The sequence below is a fragment of the Pantherophis guttatus genome, chromosome 8 (genome assembly GCF_059756535.1).
Source record: "Pantherophis guttatus breed Tessera chromosome 8, ASM5975653v1, whole genome shotgun sequence".
Taxonomy (NCBI): Eukaryota; Metazoa; Chordata; class Lepidosauria; order Squamata; family Colubridae; genus Pantherophis; species Pantherophis guttatus.
The window spans coordinates 14013287-14032907 of NC_142070.1; the positions used below are offsets into that span (position 1 = coordinate 14013287).

The following is a 19621-nucleotide window of genomic DNA, read 5'->3' on the forward strand; positions in this document are numbered from 1 at the left end:
AGAAGCAACCTAGAACTAAGGAGAAATTTCCTGACAGTGAGAACAATTAATCAGTGGAACTTTCCTCCAGAAGTTGTGAATGCTCCAACACTGGACATTTTAAAGAAGAGATTGGACAACCATTTATCTGAAATGGTATAGGGCTTCCTGCCTGTGCAGGGGGCTGGACTAGAAGACCTCCAAGGTCTCATCACACTCCATTACTCTGTATTCTGTATACCTTTCGCAACAATCATTCGCTTGCATGTAGTTTTAACTTATCCAGAATTAATTTCACCTCAAAGTATCTTTTTTTCATACTTCCCATCAGCTCAGCCTATTTCTATGGCACTTTGCTCCAAGCAATTTCAGTTTCATGTTCCCCAAGTTCACTTTCCATACATTCTGTTGTATAGAATTGTCTACTAGTATTTTTGCTACATCACTCATACATTTCTTGCTGCAGTTCTACTTTCATTCTTCATTTTTTCTGTATTCTATTTTCCCCGACTCTTATTTATATGTATTATATAGAGTGTCACACACTCTGGGTAGCTTACAAAATTAGAAACACACAAACCCACCAAAAATAACTCTGTTGCCCAAGGTTGAGTCAACAATGGATTCAAAGTTTAGTACTCCAACTCTGTAGTAAACTAAGGGCAACTTGCAAGTGGGATATGTGGAAGTTATTGAGCAAATGTGATAAAAAAAATAACACAATTAGTTGAGATAGTAATATTACACGAGTAAGAAATGTTCTGATTTAATCAATAGAGTATTTTTCCCTTTTATAATGTGACAGTCCCTAGTTCTTGTTTTTCTTGAAAGGTTGTGGCACTGGTTGTAGGCAACCATATACCTAATAATAAATAAATAAATACAATTTCTAAAAACCCAAATAGCCACTGATGCTTTTGTCCATTGATTCTTCCATTGAAGTTTTCCCCCAAAAAGTCTTGCATAGTACAATAGTCAAAGATGTATACTTTATAGATGTCTTTGTGGGGTCTTGATGGATTCTTCTAATGTATAAGCATTTCAGAAGGTGTATCTGAGAAAACTACAAAATAAGATTGACAGATAGTCCTTACATTCTGGAATACTTTGTAAGCTAATAACTGAAACGAAATCACTCATCAAATTTTCTATGAAGATAGAAAGATGTATTTTAAGCCTCCGTTGAATGACATCTTCTATTTTTGTGGAACACTTTTTAAATTTTTTTTCAAGTTTTTATTGTAAGTAAATATTTTAAAACTTCCACAGCACTCAGATTTTCATACAAAAACTATCCTAGTATATTTACAGATATTGCTTGAAACATTCAGAAGTCTTTGTACAATAGTAAAGGAGGCTGAAAGCATTTCACAATCATCGCAGGCTTCAATCCAAATTCACATGCAGTCCACCACGTTGCTAGATCCTTGACCCATATCACGAATTTGACTGCTTAGGCAAGAGCACACAGCAACTCCTGCCCCAGCTCTGCAGTGAGACACGGAGCCCACAAGCTCCCATCTAAAGAAAAAAGAAAAGACAAAAGAAATGCAAGTCAAGTTGCTTTACTTTTTCCTGATCTTAATGTGAAAAAAGTCAGTCTGCAGGCTAAATAGACCTTAATCTCATGTACCAATTTAATTTTAAAATACTTTTTATTTTGGTGTCTATTTAAATACGTAAGTTGAAATTAAACACACAAAGAAAAGTTTGAAGATAGAACAGTAAAGATCATTTGAAACAGAGGTTGGAAATCACACAAACTCTAAGCCAGTGTTTCTCAACCGTGGTAGCTTGAAGATGGGTGGACTTCAACTCCCAGAATCCGCCAGCCAGCGCTGCTGGCTGGGGGATTCTGGGAGTTAAAGTCCACCCATCTTCAAGCTACCAAGGTTGAGAAACACTACTCTAAGCCATTCCAGCAAAACATGAACTATTGTGAAACCCTGGTTCATAAATGATGACATAGCTTGTTCTTTAACTGAGATGCACCCGACAAACTACAATTAAATAAATTATGATTCATGACAACATATGACTTCAATCACTGGATGGGTTTCACACTGCACTCATAAACTATGGTTTGAATCACAATGGCTGAATTAACATAGCAACCTAAGCCAAAATGAGAACCAAAAATCACATTATGACATGACACAATGGATGAACCAAATTGTTTTTTAAAAAAATCAGTAACTAAGGAGAGATTCAAACAGACAAAAGCACCACATTTAGAATCTTTGTACACATTCCCCCCTAATATATAAACTGTTGAAAACAAATTTACAATGCAGCTTTTAAGCTACAAACTTAATCCTGAAGAAGAGTAAGGCATAATGCCAATCCACACTTTAATGTTGCCTCTCTACCAGAGCAAGTGCTTGCCTAAAAATCAATACCTCAAGTTACTCCACACTCAAGAACACTTGATCTTCTCAAGATTGATTCAAGGCACAAAATGTAGAGTTTTTTTAAAAAAAAAATATTAATTTTATTGAACTTTTGACTTTTAAAAACAAAGAAAAATACAACAAAAACAAAAACACATTAAAAAACACATCACAAACATAACATTACATCATATATTATTTATATAAAGAATAGAGAATATATATCCATGTCGATACAGTAAACTGTAAAATAATATATAATATAAAATGTAGAGATTTATATCGAGTAAAAAAAACCTGCTTGAGTAGTGTAAAAATATGAAAATTATATATTAAATCTGACTATACCAAAGCCTTCCTACTTTTAATGAGCCAATTAAGAAATGAACAAGCCAAAAGAGCTGTGAAAAAATCACCCAGTGAGACCTTACAGAATGTAAAGAGTACTGAGTGCCTTCCTTACAAATTGTTAAAGTAGCTGCATTGTTTGCAATATAGGGCTTTGCATGTGCTCTTCCACATTATTTTCAAACGCTTCGAGTACAAAGAGGGCTTCAAATTACCTGTTTGCTACTGGATCAAAGGTTTCCACTGTGTTCAGGTAAGCATTCCCATTATGTCCTCCAACAGCAAAAATTTTGCCCATTAATGTTGCTATGCCAACTCCACCCCTAGGAGTTGTTAGTTCTGCTACATATTCCCACTTATTAGTGCGAGGGTCAAACCTCTCAACCGAGCTGAGTGGAGAATTGTCGTCAAAACCACCTGCACAAGAACATACAGACAGGGACATGACTCTTTTAATTAATGGCTTTATAGCCCAACAACATAGGAAGCATACCATACATTCTGTTCTTCAAACATCACATCAAAATGCAATAGATCTGCTAAGAGAATTCTTCACACAAGCAATGATAGGTGTATTGTAAAAGATGGATTGCCCATCACAACTATTTCCACCCCAAAGAAAAGCTATTACTTTAGCCTACCATTTACAAACTAACATTACCAGGTATAATAATGTTACATGCATGTGGTAGAGAAACCCATGTAAGCCAAGAGGTGGGGAACTGACTAGCAAGTAACTAGCTTGTTGATTAGCAAAAACTAATCCTCTAAAGATGAAGTAATCTGAACGTTTTCCTCCTCATTCTCTTGAGCATTCAGGGATTGGGTTTGAAAACCAAAACAGACTCTTGTAGCCTAAGCGGACAAACTAAGCCCTCAAGAGTAACTCAACATGCCATGTCCAATCTACTTGTCTAGTCCCCATACCTGCTCCTTCATCAATCAGAGTTCACAGAAACTCATACTTAACAAAATAACAGAGGTGGAAGGAACGTTGGAGGTTTTCTAGTCCAACCCCTTGCTCAACAGGAGACCTTGTACCACTAGAGACGAGCAGTTGTCCAATTTCTTCTTAAAAACCTCCAGTGATGGACCACCCACAACTTCTGAAGACAAGCTGTCAACTGTTCTAACTCTCAGGAAATTTCTCCTCAGTTCTATGTTGCTTCTCTCTTTCATTAGTTTCCATTCATTGCTTCTTGTTCTGCCTTCAGGTGCTTTGGAGATTAGGTTGACACCCCCCCCCCTCCTTTGGGGCAGCCCCTTAGATATTGGCTGCAATGTAACAGAAGGCTGGTGTCTTCTCTTCACCATAATCTGCTTCTATTATTGAAGTTCAAGCAAAGCTATGAGAATATAAGGGATCAAAAGAGAGTAAGGGCTGAACATTACTTACCTACCACATATAAGCAGCCATGAAGTTCACTAACCCCATTGCCAGCTCTCCGCTGACCCATTTCTTTCACCTCTATCCATTTATCAAGATAAGGATCGTATTTCTCCACACTAGACAGAGAAGCCACACCATCATTTCCACCGACGGCATATACATTATTCTGAAATGAGAAAGAGAGTAAGATTCTATAAATTCTTACATAGATATATATAAACAAACACCTACTTTATATTAAATCACATGTATTAATTTACTTTTGCCAGTCTAAGTTTAACTATCTCACATTGAATTGTAAAAATAATGAAACAATACAAATTGTAATCCAACTGGATAAACTGAAACCTAGTGCGAAATTCTGAAAAATATTGAACAGGTGTTTGTACTACTATATTGCTGTATTTCTCTCACCTGTTCTATTCCATGTCTTATTTACTATCAGAAAGCAGCCCCTGCATTGAATATAGTTATAGCTGAAGGACTCCATATTATCTTACTATTTCTGCTCTGGCAGGCAATGTTTGCTGTCCATTTCAAGGCTGCTCAAGAGACTCACCAGAAGAGCTACAGAACCAACTCCTCCGCGAGGGGTATTCATAGATGCAACTCCGCTCCACTGGTCCGATTCCATGTCGTATCTCTCCACCTCACTGAAGCAAGTGTTATCATCTAAGCCTCCGATGGCATAAATGGGGCCTCCAAGAGAGGCGAGAGCAATTCCTCTCCTAGCGAAAAGCAGACTGTCACTTATCCAACTATATTTAAAAATAAAGCAGCAAATGTACACGTAAGGTATATTTTTGCACTCGTGTCAGCAGCACCGAGGCACTTCCGGGTTGAAAGGATTGGCCAGTGACATCACTGTTGCTCTGGGGACGTCCAGTTGGGGGCTCCTTTCATGTCCCCAGTAGGAACTTGGAGTGAAGGACAAGAGTTCAACCCCGCCCCAGAGCAGCTCTTGGGTCTTGAACGCTAACCTCCTGCCCAGTTCCAACCACACGAGCCAACATCCTCCTTATAAGGTATGTTCCATGTTTTCCCGAAAATATGACCTACCCTGAAAACAAGCCCTAACCTGATTTTCATGCCTGCGCCTAATATAAGCCCTACCCCCCCAAAATAAGCCCTAGTTAAGTCCCGCCCACCATCTGGTTGTACAAGGTGGGGTGAGGCATATGCGTAAAAATCAGGCTAGGGTGGGGGGTGGGGGAGCTGTCCCATGCGCTTCGTACCTGCTTATTTTAGGACTGCTGCAGCCAGACCTCCCACGCCCCGACACTTGTCGCGCCACTGCCTAACTTCTTCTGCAGAGCAGCTGCAAAAGTCAGGCAGCAGCACGACAGGTGTCAGGGCATGGGAGGCCTGGCTGCGGTGGTCCTAAGGTAAGCGGTTAAAATATCCCCCCAAAATAAGACCTGGTGCTTATTTTGGGGCCAAAAGAAAATAAGACTGGGTCTTATTTTCGGGGAAACATGGTAGTTTGGTATCTTTGACTCACTTGGGTAACCAAAGTCAACATGTAATGTAATAAAACCCACATTTTTGTCCTTTTAATCTTAAAGCCTTGTCTACGTTTCTAATTTCCATCATTCTTTCCCCATATTGCAAATTTATTTTGGATGATGGCATTGTGTAGCTTTATATTTGCCATTTTTGTATTTGTTGTTTCATCCACTTGCGGTAAGCTGCCCAGAATTCCTTTTGGTGGGGTGTACAAATGTGATTAATAAATAAAATTTTTAAAAATGATGGGTATGGAGGTACCAGATGTGTTTAATGGTCCATGACAATTATGTGATAAACAATGTCTCACATGAATCTACACATTTCTGATAAGGAAGGCACATCTCCAAATTTACCTACCTTTTGGTATTCATTGATGCTTTCATCATCCATTTATTTGTGAGAGGATCAAACACTTCCATGCTGCCTAGGTGCTCATTTCCATCGTGCCCACCCACAGCATAAACTTTCCCTGAAATGGTCAGACAATGTATTTCTTAAGAAGAAAAGTAAGAATAGCCCATCATCTTATTTTTATTGCTATTTATCGCTAATATTATAATCTGCCCAGACATAGCCAATTGTAGTTAATACATGTTTTGCCAATTTAACTGTTCTCTCCCCCCCACTGAAGGAACTCTTTCTTCCTGCATCACCTGCTGAATTAAATGGTTAACAAATGCACCGTACTGGTAAATATTAGCACATTTTTACTTTTTTATTCAAGCATTTAATCTATAGGATATCATTACAATTCTTGGAGTAAACATTCGTCCAATTTAGCATCTGACATCGGATTGGCTGGAAGAACATCACATCGCTCGATCCAGAAGATTATTCTGACTAACGTCAAACAGAAACTTTGGAGAACAAACCATAGCCAACATCTACCACCCGAGCTACAAATATTTTCTATCATTTCAAATCAGTTTGGCTTTTCTGATGACCTTTTCTCAGGATATCAAAGCTTCTTTATTCAGGCGTACATTTGACCTAATGATTTTTTTAATTCTGGCATTTTGTACTTGTTGTTTTCCAGTAGTACCAGGTTACTACTGAGCCCTCTTAACAATTTCCACTATGTTTGTGAGTTCTCTTTGAATATTTTCTTTTAATAAAAAAGCATTATTAAGCAAGATTTTGTTTACTAGGTCACTACTAGCAAACAATATTTGGGAGGCGAAAAGAGATGCCCCAAACACAAGGAAGGGAAATCTGAAAGAAAATCAGAGGCTTTGCCAAGGGGAGCCTATGAAAATACAAGGCTACCATGTTTCCCCAAAAATAAGACCCTGTCTAATATTTTTTTGAACCCTGAAATAAGCGCTTGACTTTATTGCCCTGTGCTCAAAAGCCCGATTGGGCTTATCATCAGGGGATGTCTTATTTTGGGGGGAAAAGGGTAGGTTTTAGAAAAATCCATACCTGATCCAGATGAAATTGCTGCAGCAGAATACTCTAATTTATTATAAATGAGCAAGTATTGACTTATTTCCACGATTTGGTTCTTTTCAGCTAGTTTTAGGACTTGTGTAGAGAACAGATTACATCTTAAGTGTGATTTATGCATTCTGTATTTATGCAGAAATATTAAGAATTCAAAAGCATTCACAAACTTTTAAGTACTGCTGTATACATACATGAAAAACACAAATACAGTACAATTTTGTGTTTGACAGGGAGAGCTTGGTATATATAGATGGGGTACATTTTATAAATGAAGAATGTTAAGTTATAGATATTAGTAATTCAGTTTTGCTCTAGTGCTATTTTTGGAATGTTTATGGCAAGTATATACAGACATAACTGTGATGCACAAACCAATATATATGTCTCATAAGAAATTTAATAGGGGGAGATTTCCTAGGTTGAAAAAATGGGGAAGTTATGCACTACACAGAATATTAGTCCTATTTCCCACCCACCCCCAACTACCTTTTTTTGCTTTGCTTTTGTGATAATCATCTTAAATTCAGAGTTTTCTTCCTTCTCGGAAAATACAGTGATTATAGGGTAGAGGGAATTGCTGAATCATAAGCTACAATAGACTACAGAATTATTTGAAAATAGAATTTTCTTCTTACGAACCTCCCACAGAGATTACTCCTACATGCCTCCTTCTACTGTTCATTTCAGGGCCAAAAAACCAGCTGTTTTTATTTATTGAGTAGCATTCAATACTGCGAAATGGGTCGCCTGATCCCCCACGTCCTCCAACACAGAAAAGGACACCTAGCAGGAAAAACAAAAACAAAATGGAGAGTGGCTTATTTGATAAGATTTAAATTAATTAATAGAATTCAGCGGGTATCAAATAAAGCACTCATTGAACTCATTAACAGGATTTCACAGAACAAGAAATTTTCAAATCTATACCATCAGCATATCAGGAAAAAATAAAAATACCTGCTGTGTGTTTCCTTGGGGTTGTCCGAACAGAATATTCAAAATCTGGTACCGTATGACTGCTTAAATGAAGGTGGTAGTTTCTTGCTTCATCTAACAAATCTCGGCATTTTAAGTTCTGCTTGACTATTTGTTCTTTTGCAACAACTCCCATAAGGAAACAAACAGGTAACAGAGGCAGGCGTACCTAGGGGAACAAACGTAAGTGATGAACTGAACAGCATCAAGATCAAAATGAACATCTTCCCATACCACTTTGACCAATGAGAGAATGCCAGGCTACAGTGCAATTTTCATTCTTACTGCTGCATATTGCCCAAGGATATGGAAATTTTGCCTACTCTGGCCAGATAACTGGCATGGTTATCAGCAAAGAATTTCAAAAATAAATAACCTTTATTTATCAACAAGCCTGGTTGGTTAAACTAGTTTTATTTAACCAGTGAAAGGGTGCAATATGCATGTTTCATTAGGACAAAACTGCAATGCAAATTCAGACTGGAAGGAATAATATCAAGCACTCTGGAACCAATGGAGATGCTACCCAAACCAATTCCTAACGGCTTACTCATTGAAGAAGTCCTGAAAGAGCTGAATATTTTTTCAGCTAAATAGCCAAAAGCCTGCAAAGATCAGCTCGGTTAACAAGCCTATCAGGTACTGTCATTTATTCAAGATGAACAACTGAAATTGTCTCATCTTAGTACCCCGTTTTCCCCAAAATAAGACATCCCCTGATAATAAGCCCAATCGGGCTTTTGAGCGCATGGCAATAAGGCCAAGCGCTTATTTCAGGGTTCAAAAAAATATAAGACAGGGTCTTATTTTCGGGGAAACACGGTCGCACTATACGGAGAGGGAATATCCTTGAAGACAAATGACAATAAATGTAATTCCAATTCCTCTATTAGGCATTCTTTGGTCATCCTGCCTCTATGCTGCAGGTTGCCATTTACATAATTATATAGTGCAGGACTGTCAATATTGAACAAAAGCTGTAACAACAGCGGCAATCTTCTGGCTGCTAATTTTCAACCTGGAGACCTAGGCTAATCTAATCAGTAACTGGATGGGAGAACACCAGGACATAGGAGGGTGTAGGATAGATTAACGGAATCTATTTCCATATTGTCTCCAAGTCTAAATGGACATAAGGAGTTGAATCTAACAAAAGCTAATGGTACCTATTTGGCTGAAGTTAGAGAACCAATTGTGCTCAGTTTATACATATACCACTAAAGCTGCATAAAGAAAAAAAAATATGGCTGCTTGAAAGTACCATCATAATTTTTTTTAAAAAAATACAATGAGAGGAACAATATAGATATTTACAGCACTTTTATCCTACTCTCATGTGGTTCTTACCTGAGCAACTATTTCATCTAACCATAAAGCATGGTGCTGGGGATTGGCCAAAAGCCATTTAATAGCAGCACAATAAACTTGCTTTTCATTCTCAATGCTCAGGTCACTTGAAGACAAGAGTTTATGAAGATGCTGAGGTGATACACTCACAAAGTCTTCACATTCCACCACTTCAACAAAGTGTTCACAGGCATAGTGGTCAGCCATGTCCATCAAGTCAATACGGTTGTGACTCTCTGCAAAGGCCCTCACTGCCAGGCAATTGGAAGGGTGAAAATGCAGCTTCATGTACTCACAGCAAGCTTTGGCCACTATCTCCACTTGGAGAATGCAGGCAGCATATAAGAGAGGCTGGACATTGTCAACTGTCAGCATTAGTCGGGAGGAATACACAAACTTGACCAAGTCTTCAATGGCATCACCGTCAAAATCTTTGATTTCAATCAATGATTGTTTAGCTTCTGCCATTTCCGAAAGAAACATGGCTCTGAAGTAAGGTATAACGCAAGCCAGGACAAGCTTGTGACAGGTAATCAATTTTGAGCCCACCTGGAAGTAAAACATATAAGAATGTTAACAGTAGCTCACTTTATTTATTTATTTTATTTATTTAATCTAATTTTTATACCGCCCTTCTCCTGAAGGACTCAGGGCGGTGCACAGCCAAAGATAAAACAAGCACATATATAAAATTTAAAAACAATTTAAAAACATATTAAATAATTTGGCCCCGACATCATTAAAACAAAAACAACCCATTAAAATTAATAGTTAGGCCAGCCCAGCTTGTTGGAACAATAACTTCTTGAGGGCACGGTGAAAAGTGCATAAGTCAGGGATCATCCTTATCTCCGGGAGCAATTCATTCCAGAGGGTGAGTGCCCCCACAGAGAAGGCTGTAGCCCATTATTTAAAGCAACCCACAAGGTCCACAAATCAAATAGAATGTTTGATAATATGTTTTATTGATATTTCAGTAAACTGAAAGTTCTTGCAAATCTTTTCGTTTTGCTTAAGTGTTACTTATCTCACTGGTGTAAGTTTTTCCAGTTTTCCCTTTTTTTCTTCCTGCCTGCAGATCAGTGGTGGGTTTCTACCGATTCACCCAGGTTTGGCCGAATTGATAGTGGCGGGAGGCTCTGCCCACCCGCCCAGACGTCATCACAGATGCTCTGCATGTGCACAAACAAAACAAGCGGGTGCACGCACATGCTCCCAATTCCAACCAGTAGCAAAGGTAAGAGGAACCTACTACTGCTGATGATTGAAGTATTAGTTTCTATTTCAGGAGGATTCCTCCCCCTACCCCCCGCCTGTCGACCAGAACTGGTCTGAGGCATGCCAGAAACTGGGCCACACAAACAAGCAAAGTCCCATCTGCAGGATGCAGGCAGCATGTGAAACCATGCCCCCTCCAGTCCGCGAAAAAAACTCTCTCCAGGGAACCGGTCCTTGGTGCCGAAAAGATTGGGGGCGACTGTTTTATTTTACAATTAATGATTAGTAAATTTATTCTCTTTCTGAATCTGCTGCCCTTTTCATTATTTACAAGTAGCTAACTCACATTATCACTATATCTACTCAACTCCTATACTTTTTTAAAGCTGTAGCGGCATATCTTTTATGTTAACAACTTTCTGCTTAACCATTAGCTAAACTGCTGGGTGTAGAAAAATGTTAGTTCAGCTATAAACTGTTTATAACTATTTGCACAACACATTGTAATCCATTGTAGCTAGTTCTCCATTTCAAATAAGAACCCCCACTCTCTTAACATGGGGATTATGGAAGAATCTCTTATTTGTGCAAAAATTCTCGGTCATGTAAGTTTTTATCCTACAAGTTCATTCAACGGTATATTTCATGCCAGCTTAATGAACTTGCCTAGGCACTGAATTTCTAACAATTATACATCCTTAAATTAGACAGAAAGTGATTTTTCTTCATTTGTATTCATATCCATCATTATTCAGAGCCATTGCAAGATTCCAACAAGTATTAACTGTCCTTTTAATAAGATTTCCAGAAATTTTTAAATAAAAAAAGAGTGATGTGAATGCTTGAAATTCATTCCCAATCAGTCAGTGGAAACACAAGTGATGAAGCAAATATGTCTTCTAGTACTTCACAAAATACATGGGAAATTCCACAGAGAAATTCAAAATGATATAGAAAATATACAGCACTACCTTTAGCGTCACGTCACAAAGCTCCCCGGCTTCATAGAAATGGAGAAGAGAGCTGTGAAAATCCTTCCAAGCTTCATTTGCTTCAAATACAAACGTGTCTTCTTCCCCATCACAGTTCAAAGGTGTCCTTTCCTGCTTTTGATGTCTTTTTCCGGTCACCGTATGTTTTCCTTGCTCTGGGACCATTGATTCAGAAGCCATTAGCTGTTTATCTTTTTTCAAGTGTACTTTTAGTCTCCATGAAAAGATCCAGCACACATCCTATTATGTGCACCAGCTAACATCCATTTGGGAATAGCCAATATCTTCCAATTTAAAAACAAAACATAAAAGAGATTAGGTATTTCTCTCAATAGTATGCCTGAAACACATATTTCCACAAATACTTTGCCAGCTACTATTCTGCGTCTTTGAACAGATCAATGCAAATAAATAGAAAATCAAGAAAGGGGCTTATGGTTTTTGACTGGAACTAAAATTAGTATATTTTGAAAAGAGACAATCAAGGAAGGTTAAATCATGCACTGCCATCGACATTTAGAGGAAGCTCATGATGCTGACAAAGGGCACATGAGGTTCTGCAGGTCTATTCAGTATAGCATGAAGATAAAAATCACTGAAAATTAGCAACTTTTCTACTTAACAAGAAGTAGATCACGTCACACTGACATTGCGGGGGGGGGGTCATTTTATTGAACTGAGAGTCAAAACTGCAGGACACTCTTTTTTTCTGGATGCAAACAGTTTTCCGTACTGACACATGAACACAATTTAGTCAAAATTCAGCGTAAATGAAGAACTGTGAATCAAAATGGTAATTATTCTTGAGAAGAGATTAGATATGTTTTACTACAGATACGTAAATTTACTCTTTTACTATTTAAGTGGATTATACCTTCAAGCAAAAATGCTTGAAACCTTTTTAGCTCAATGCCCAGGTGAAGTCATCAGTAATGGGAACTATAGTGTATGCTCTAACTTAGTGGTTTCTGAACTATAGCCTACAACTAACTCCAAGCAAGCAACATTATTCCAAAATATGAACAAGAATCTAGGGGTAGGGTCCCCACAGTAGGCCTTAGGCTACACAACATAAGGAAAAAAACATCCCCAAAATTATCTGAATAACCTGCTAAGTGATAACCTGACACAGAGTCACATATAGTCCCCTTGCCCATCAACAACACTCATACTGATAATGTCTCTCTTTATTTTGTCTTGCTGCCCTGCTAGTACATGAGAAGTCTGTTCTCACTAGAGGTACAAATGACTAAGCACAAACAATTCTACTTTGGGCACATTTTGTGAAGACTTAACTCTCCATTGAAGACTCCAATGCTGAGAAAAGTAGTAGGAAGAGAAGAGGACAACCAGCAGCAAAGTGGCTGGACTTAGTTATAATTAACAAATAATTAAAACACTTAAAATTAGTATTTAATTTTCCCTACACTTTAAAAATGGTGACTTGGAACTTTTTGCAATGAAGCCCTCAATGAACCATATGAAAATTGGCAAGGCCCTCAGCCCTATGAAAATGGAGCCTCTTAACTTTATCTTAAGACATATGAAGCACCTAAATCATATGTCAAATCAATGTTATGGCTACTGGTGACACTTCTGCATGAGAACCCCAGTGATTTATGCAACACAAAGTGAGCAAAGCAGCAGCAGTTGTTGCAAAGTTAAAAAAAACCATGAACAGTATTCATCACAGAAATAACTCTCAAATAATAGAAATGGCACACAACTTATCCAAGAGCCTAAAGATTCAAATGTCTGAAGCTGTTCCACAATAAACCAGAAAATGTCAAATCTAATGTACTTCTAACAATGTTAAAATGTTCCATCCTAGTCACAACAGAATACTAGCAATGATGCCTCTTCCCCTTCTCTTCATTGCTAAATTTGGAAATGAATCTATGGAGAATTTCATCTCTCAATATTACTTGAGAGGAAAGCAATCTATCTTTAAAATGATGACCTCCAAAGAAAGAATAAACAAAAACCAAAATTAGATAAATAAAGATCCTATGGAGCTTCTTAAATTAGAGCCGTCAGCTGAAACAAAATTTGGAGATTTCCTTCCCAAGAAATGTGTGCATGCATTATATCTGTATATGCACATATATACACAAATATCCTTACCCAAAACTGAAATCCATAAACTAATTGCTGATTAAAATTTATTTATTCTAAATTAAGCTACCTCATTTATAAAAATAATAGTGTATCACTTTTATGTACCAATTAGTCTCACAAGACACACATATCCTGTCCATTCTTGCAGCAGGGAAAAAAAACAAGGGGGGAAACAGGGTAAGGGAAAAGGAAGAGAATTAGTTTGTAATTTACAGAATGAGTTAAACTTCACTGGGAAGATTTTATTTCCAAACCAAGGCTTCAAAGATACTCATGCAGATAATCAGCAGAGACATTTATACTTTTTGCCCTGTTCTTTTTTATAACAGTCTCTAATCTTAACAATGAAGGCAAAGATATCTCCCATACAAACCTCTTGGTTTAGGAGTACTAAATTAATGTCTGGAATGACTATCTACAATATTTTAGGATTTATTCTACGATCGAACTCATCTTGCTTTGTAAAACTGCTGGTATTGCATGAAGCTATAACTGAACAGGTGGAAAACGGAACGATTTAGTTCCATTTTATAGTGCATTTTTAAAAGGATATTTTAATTTTTAAAACATTGTTTTAAAATAATAGTGCCGCCTATCAAGTGTGACTTGGAACAACTCAAGAAATGATTTCCTTCATTTCTCAATATTTTAATAAAGCAAGAGAGAAACTGCTTCTTCAAAAGACGTTGTTGGTAGAGTAGAGTAGAATAGAATAGAATAACAGAGTTGGGAGGGACCTTGGAGGTCTTCTAGTCCAACCCCCTGCTCAGGCAGGAGATCCAATACCATTTCAGACAAATGGTTGTCCTATCTTTTCTTTAAAACTTCCAGTTTTGGAGCATTCACAATTTCTGGAGGCAAGTTGTTTCAATGATTAATTGTTTTAACTGTCAGGAAATTTCTCTTTAGTTCTAGGTTGCTTCTCTCCTTGATTAGTTTCCATCTGCTGCTTCTAGTCCTGCCTTCTGGTGCTTTGGAGAATAGCTTGACTCCCTCTTCCTTGTGGCAGCCCCTGAGACATCAGAACACTGCTATCATGTCTCCCCTAGGCCTTCCGTTCATTAAACTAGACGTACACAATATTCAACAAATGAAATCGGAGTAGGGGAAACAAAAAAGGTCTTACTGGGAAATTCCTATCCACAAACTTATTACTGTGGGATATGCCACAAGGTTCAGACTCCTGATTAGTGCTGGATTCTCCTAGTACAAAGGAATCGGTGGTGATCGGGAATCGGTGGTGATCGGCTGCTGGGAGCCACAGGCGGGCCAGTAGGGATCACAGGCAGGTGCTGTGGAGGGGTGAATCCTAGGCAATGAGGGGGATTTTTATTTTTACCATCCTGTGCAGGGCAACCAAATGGGCAGAGATGGTGAGGTGATGGTGCCTCATCTGAGCTGGCTTTTTTTAATGGCTGCTGGTTTCTCCAATGTGGGTTCCATAGCTTCTGCTAAAAGGATTTCTAGGGTGCTGAGGCAGCAGAGGCAGAATATTGTGGTCTCTGTCAAAAGGGAAAAGTTGGAGAGGGGGGAAAATAGGAGGGGGCGTTGGAGAACTCACTCCAAGTTCTCACATGACTGGAAAAGGTGACTAGATGCTACAACGGTCATAAATACAGGCCAGGCACATACCCAAATGTTAATCAGGTGACCATGGGGACACAGTGATTGTTGCTAAGGTCCAATCAGGGGTCCCTTTTGCCAGCAATACTGTAATTTTTGAATAGTTGCTCAACAGAGGTAGTCCTCAACTTACAACCATTTGTTAATTGACCATTCGAAGTTACAACAGCGCTGAAAAAAGTGACTTATGACCATTTCACACTTACAACGGTTGCAGCATCCCCATAATTACATTATCAAAATTTGGGCGCTTGACAATTGGCATGTATTAAGAACTGCGGTGGCGCAGTGGTCAGAGCGCAGTGCTGCAGGCTACTTCTGCTGACTGCCAGGAATTTGGCAGTTCGAATCTCACCAGGCTCAAGGTTGACTCAGGCTTCCATCCTTCCGAGGTCGGTAAAATGACCCAGATTGTTGGGGGCAATAGGCTGACTCTGTAAACCACTTACAGAGGGCTGTAAAGCACTGTAAAGCAGTATATAAGTCTAACTGCTATTGCTATCACAACTGTAGTGTCCCAGGGTCAACCATTTGTAATCTTCCCAGCTAGCTTCCGACAACCAAAGGCAATGGGGCCAGATTCACTTAATAACTGCATGATTCACTTAACAACTGTGGGCAAAACATCATAAAATGGGACGCAACCCACTTAACGACTGTCTTACTTAGCAAGAGAAATTTGGGACTCAGCTGTGGTTGTAAGTTGGCGACAACTTGTAAATCTAGGTGAACAACAGTTAAACAGTTGAATAGTTGAACAGTTAAACAGTTAAACGGAGGCAATTAAATGCTTGAGCACATGTTCATTTCAGGATTTTATCTTTGGAATCAGACCTGGAGTTGGAATGCACATTTTTTCACATACAAACTGATTCACTTGCTTCACTTGCTATGCCTGAGCATAAAAAGATCAGTTTTGTGATTTTAATCCTTTGGTTTCACGCAGAGGATTAACGAGAGAGGACTTGATTTCTTTAGGCAATCAATTTTGCAATATAGGTGAATCAAGTAGTTTTCTCTGTGATCATACTAGAGATATGACTGAAATATGCCTGGGAGGCCAATCACAAAAACAAAGGCAAGTTTACATGCATGTAATTGATGTCATAATCTGCTCTCAAACCATGCCAGATTTTTAAAAAATCATTAGTTGAGTCCAGAAACTGATCATAAATCACTACAACTGATACAAAATTCAAGTATTATATACTGTACAACACTGACTTTACAACTCAAAATAAGTGATCTTTCACAATAAAATATACTTTTTTAAAGTATAAGATATACTGGAAAACTATGCTGCTTTGATGGAAATGAAAATATCTTACAGTTGCACAATCTCAAGAATGAAGCATTTATGTTGGGAGCAGTTTCAATAACATTTGATAAAATTCCTGCCCACAGGAACTATTGCTAATATAAAACCAATACTCCTAAATAAGATAATAGCTCAAATACCAACACCATACCTTTCTCAACCAGCCAGCCAAGGCATATCGTAATAAGCATCTGTGTAACTTCCTTCTATTGAGTTCCTAGTTCAAGTAAGTATAAATGTTTTACAGACTTCACTGAAACCATAAGCAGGAAGCAATTAACAATGGAGCAATTCGGTTGGGCTAGTAACATGAAACTTCTGTCAGCAGTGTGTCTTTAATACATTAAAATTTACTCCTCCCTTTTATTGTTCATTCAAAGGTCATCACTCTTAGCATTCATCATCCTTTTTCATAATGACCCATCTTGAAATTATAATCTTCTTCCATTACTTTGTCATTCTCTAAAAGCTCATATATATACTTCACACATACAGTATCTGAAACACTCTCTTACTCAGTTGGTTTACTCTTATACATTCCTCTTATACATTGTGTCATCTTGGGAAATTTTAAAAATTTTCCTGCATACACTTACAAAGAGAACTGGATCGTACACCCAATAGCAAAATCTTCTCCTTTATCCAAGCAGATTCTCCCAACCTTATTTCCAAAGACACTTTCTAGCCATCCACACACAACCCACCTCCCCTCCCCAAATACATAAAACAAAATGCACAAAGTAACCCTCCTAGGTTTAACACAACTCCTCCAGCCTTTCCTTCTCAACCTTGGGTCTCCAGATCAGTGGTGGGTTGCCCCTGGTTCGGACCAGTTCTATAGAACCCGTAGTAAAACTGGTGGGAGGCTCCGCCCACCTACCCTGACATCATCAAATTACTTCTGCGCATACGCAGAAGAGCACGCGACCCCATTGCAAACCTGTAGTAAAGGTAAGTAGAACCCACCCCTGGCTCCAGATGTTCTTGAGCCATTATGCCAAACCAAGCCACCGTGACCGAAGATCAACAATGTAGCTGTAGCCTGACCTGACCCATGTCTTTTCACCCAACCACTATACAGGCAGTCCTCGACTTACACCAGTTTGTTCGAAGTTACAAACTGGCACTGGGAAAAAGCGACTTATGGCCATTTTTCATACTTGTGACCCTTGCAGCATCCCCACACGGAGTCACTTGTGGGTCACCTTTTGCGACCTTCCGGTCAGCAAAGTCAATGGGGAAGACAGATTCACTTAACAACCTAATTTAATGCCAAGAAAAGCCGTAAAATGGGATCAAGCTCAATCAATTTCTCACTTAGCCACGCAAATTCTGGGCTCCATCGTGGTCGTAAGTGGAGGACCACCTGGAGACTGTCGGCTGCCTCCCCTCGAACCTAATTCCCACCTCACTCCTCCATTTTTTATCCAATTGCTTGGAAAGTCAGCATGCGGTAGTCAGGCGTGCTTTTTGAAGGAGAAGAGTGCCTCTGGACAAGTACAGAGTGCCTTCCTCTCGCGAAGGCAAAATAGCCCTTAGACACATGATGGCAGAAGCCTGGCTTTTCGGGAAAGCCAAACGCCCAACCTTCTCCCCTTTCCAGGTGCAGAGAGCCCCGTCGCCCCCTCGCCGAGCCTCCCTCCCTCCCTCCGTCCCAAGTCACAGGCAGCCGCACCGAGGACCGTTACCGTCCACGCGCGCGCCACCGCCAAGCGCTCTCCCCATCCGTCAAACGCCAACGAGGATTGCGCAGGCGCCGTGGTTTGGCGCGGGGAGAAGTGGGCGGGGCGCAGAAAACAAGAAACAAACTTGAGGGAAGGTGGAAGACAGGGTTAGCGCGTCTGCGCCCAGAGTTTAAAACGATTGGTTTGCGCATGCGGTTCTTTTGGTGCCGTTAGCGGCTCCTTACCGTGCTCTAAGAGAGAGAGAGAGACGAGAGGTACCATCGCCAGAAAAGAGTTTCCCCTTCTGCGCATGCGTTGCGGTCAAAGGATTGTTTTAAAGTTCGGATAATAAGGCATGATGGGAATCGTAGTAATGTCCGGAGGCGAAGCAAATTAAGCGCCTCGTTCTTCAACCTTGTCAAAAGTACAACTCCTCAAAGGCGCCAGGAGCCTTGAAAGGCTGCCGATTGTAGGGCAGTTCGAATTGTAATGCACAATAGCAATCATCATCACCATCATCTGAAGTTTACTGAAAAATGGGCAGGTCCCCGAGCTGGGGCAATCCTAAAGGTCAAAATGGTATCCAAAACTGTGTAATTAAAATCCCTGCCTCTTGTTTTATGTGGCTCCCATTATAAATGGGCGGAATTTCAACGTATGATGACAGCTGCCAGCTGGACTCCTTTTACACACACAGCACACACACAGATCTTTCTGCAAAATAAAAATAACTTAAAAGAAAAGTAATAAAAAAAGCAAAAGTGATAAATTAAAGAAAACACCCATAAAGGAGCAGATTCCAATCTTCTATACAGCAGTTATAAATGCATTTACATTTTATTCTCTCTGAGTTTACATCGTGACACTCTTCTTTCCATATTCTAACCTTTCTAGACATCAAAAGTTCATTTTTCCCCTCTATTTTCAGCAAAAAGTCCACAAAGGAGGTCTGGTCACTAAAATATGTAGCTATTGTCCCAGTGGTAAAATTCAATTTTTTTTACTTCTGTGGGCATGGCTTGGTGGGTGTGGCAGAAGGATACTGCAAAATCCCCATTCCTACCCCACTCTGGGACCAGCCAGAGGTGGTATTTGCTGGTTCTCTGAACTACTCAAAATTTCCGCTACCGGTTTTCTGAACTGCTCAAAATTTCCGCTACCAGTTCTCCAGAACCTGTCAGAACCTGCTGGATTTCACCCCTGTATTGTCCATTCCCTAATCAAACACAAATTTGGCCATCTTGGTGAATTCAGTCAACTTTACTAACCAATCTTCCATTGTGGGTATTTTACAGTCTTTCCAC

General features: G+C 39.2%; 1 protein-coding gene across 10 annotated transcripts; it reads right to left on the minus strand.

Annotated features, from left to right (window-relative positions):
* Positions 1–729: 729 nt before the first annotated feature.
* Positions 730–18959, minus strand: KLHL8 (kelch like family member 8). 10 transcript variants are annotated; one of them, XM_034440446.3, is made up of 10 exons: positions 18563–18959; positions 11574–11878; positions 9385–9933; positions 8020–8206; positions 7702–7845; positions 5974–6085; positions 4667–4835; positions 4114–4273; positions 2933–3134; positions 730–1500 (listed from the first exon to the last, which is right to left on the minus strand). In XM_034440446.3, the coding sequence occupies exons 2-10, from the start codon at positions 11772–11774 to the stop codon at positions 1377–1379; spliced, it is 1848 nt and encodes a 615-aa protein (XP_034296337.1). In that variant the 5' UTR covers positions 11775–11878; positions 18563–18959; the 3' UTR covers positions 730–1376. The 10 variants fall into 10 exon arrangements, 6 of the variants coding, with proteins under 6 accessions (XP_034296337.1, XP_034296338.1, XP_034296335.1 ...); XM_034440447.3 differs by having other exon boundaries at positions 18061–18571; XM_034440444.3 differs by lacking the exon at positions 18563–18959 and adding an exon at positions 18329–18503.
* Between the last annotated feature and the right edge of the window lie 662 nt (positions 18960–19621).

Bases quoted from the DNA above. Each gene is read 5' to 3' on its own strand.
- KLHL8 (XM_034440446.3), bottom strand. From the start codon at position 11,774: ATGGCTTCTGAATCAATGGTCCCAGAGCAAGGAAAACATACGGTGACC. The intron at 7,846-8,019 runs GTATTTTTATTT...TTTTCCTGCTAG, and splicing joins CCCAAGGAAACACACAGCAG to GTGTCCTTTTCTGTGTTGGA. The intron at 1,501-2,932 runs GTAATTTGAAGC...TTTTTTCTTTAG, and splicing joins TTTGATCCAGTAGCAAACAG to ATGGGAGCTTGTGGGCTCCG.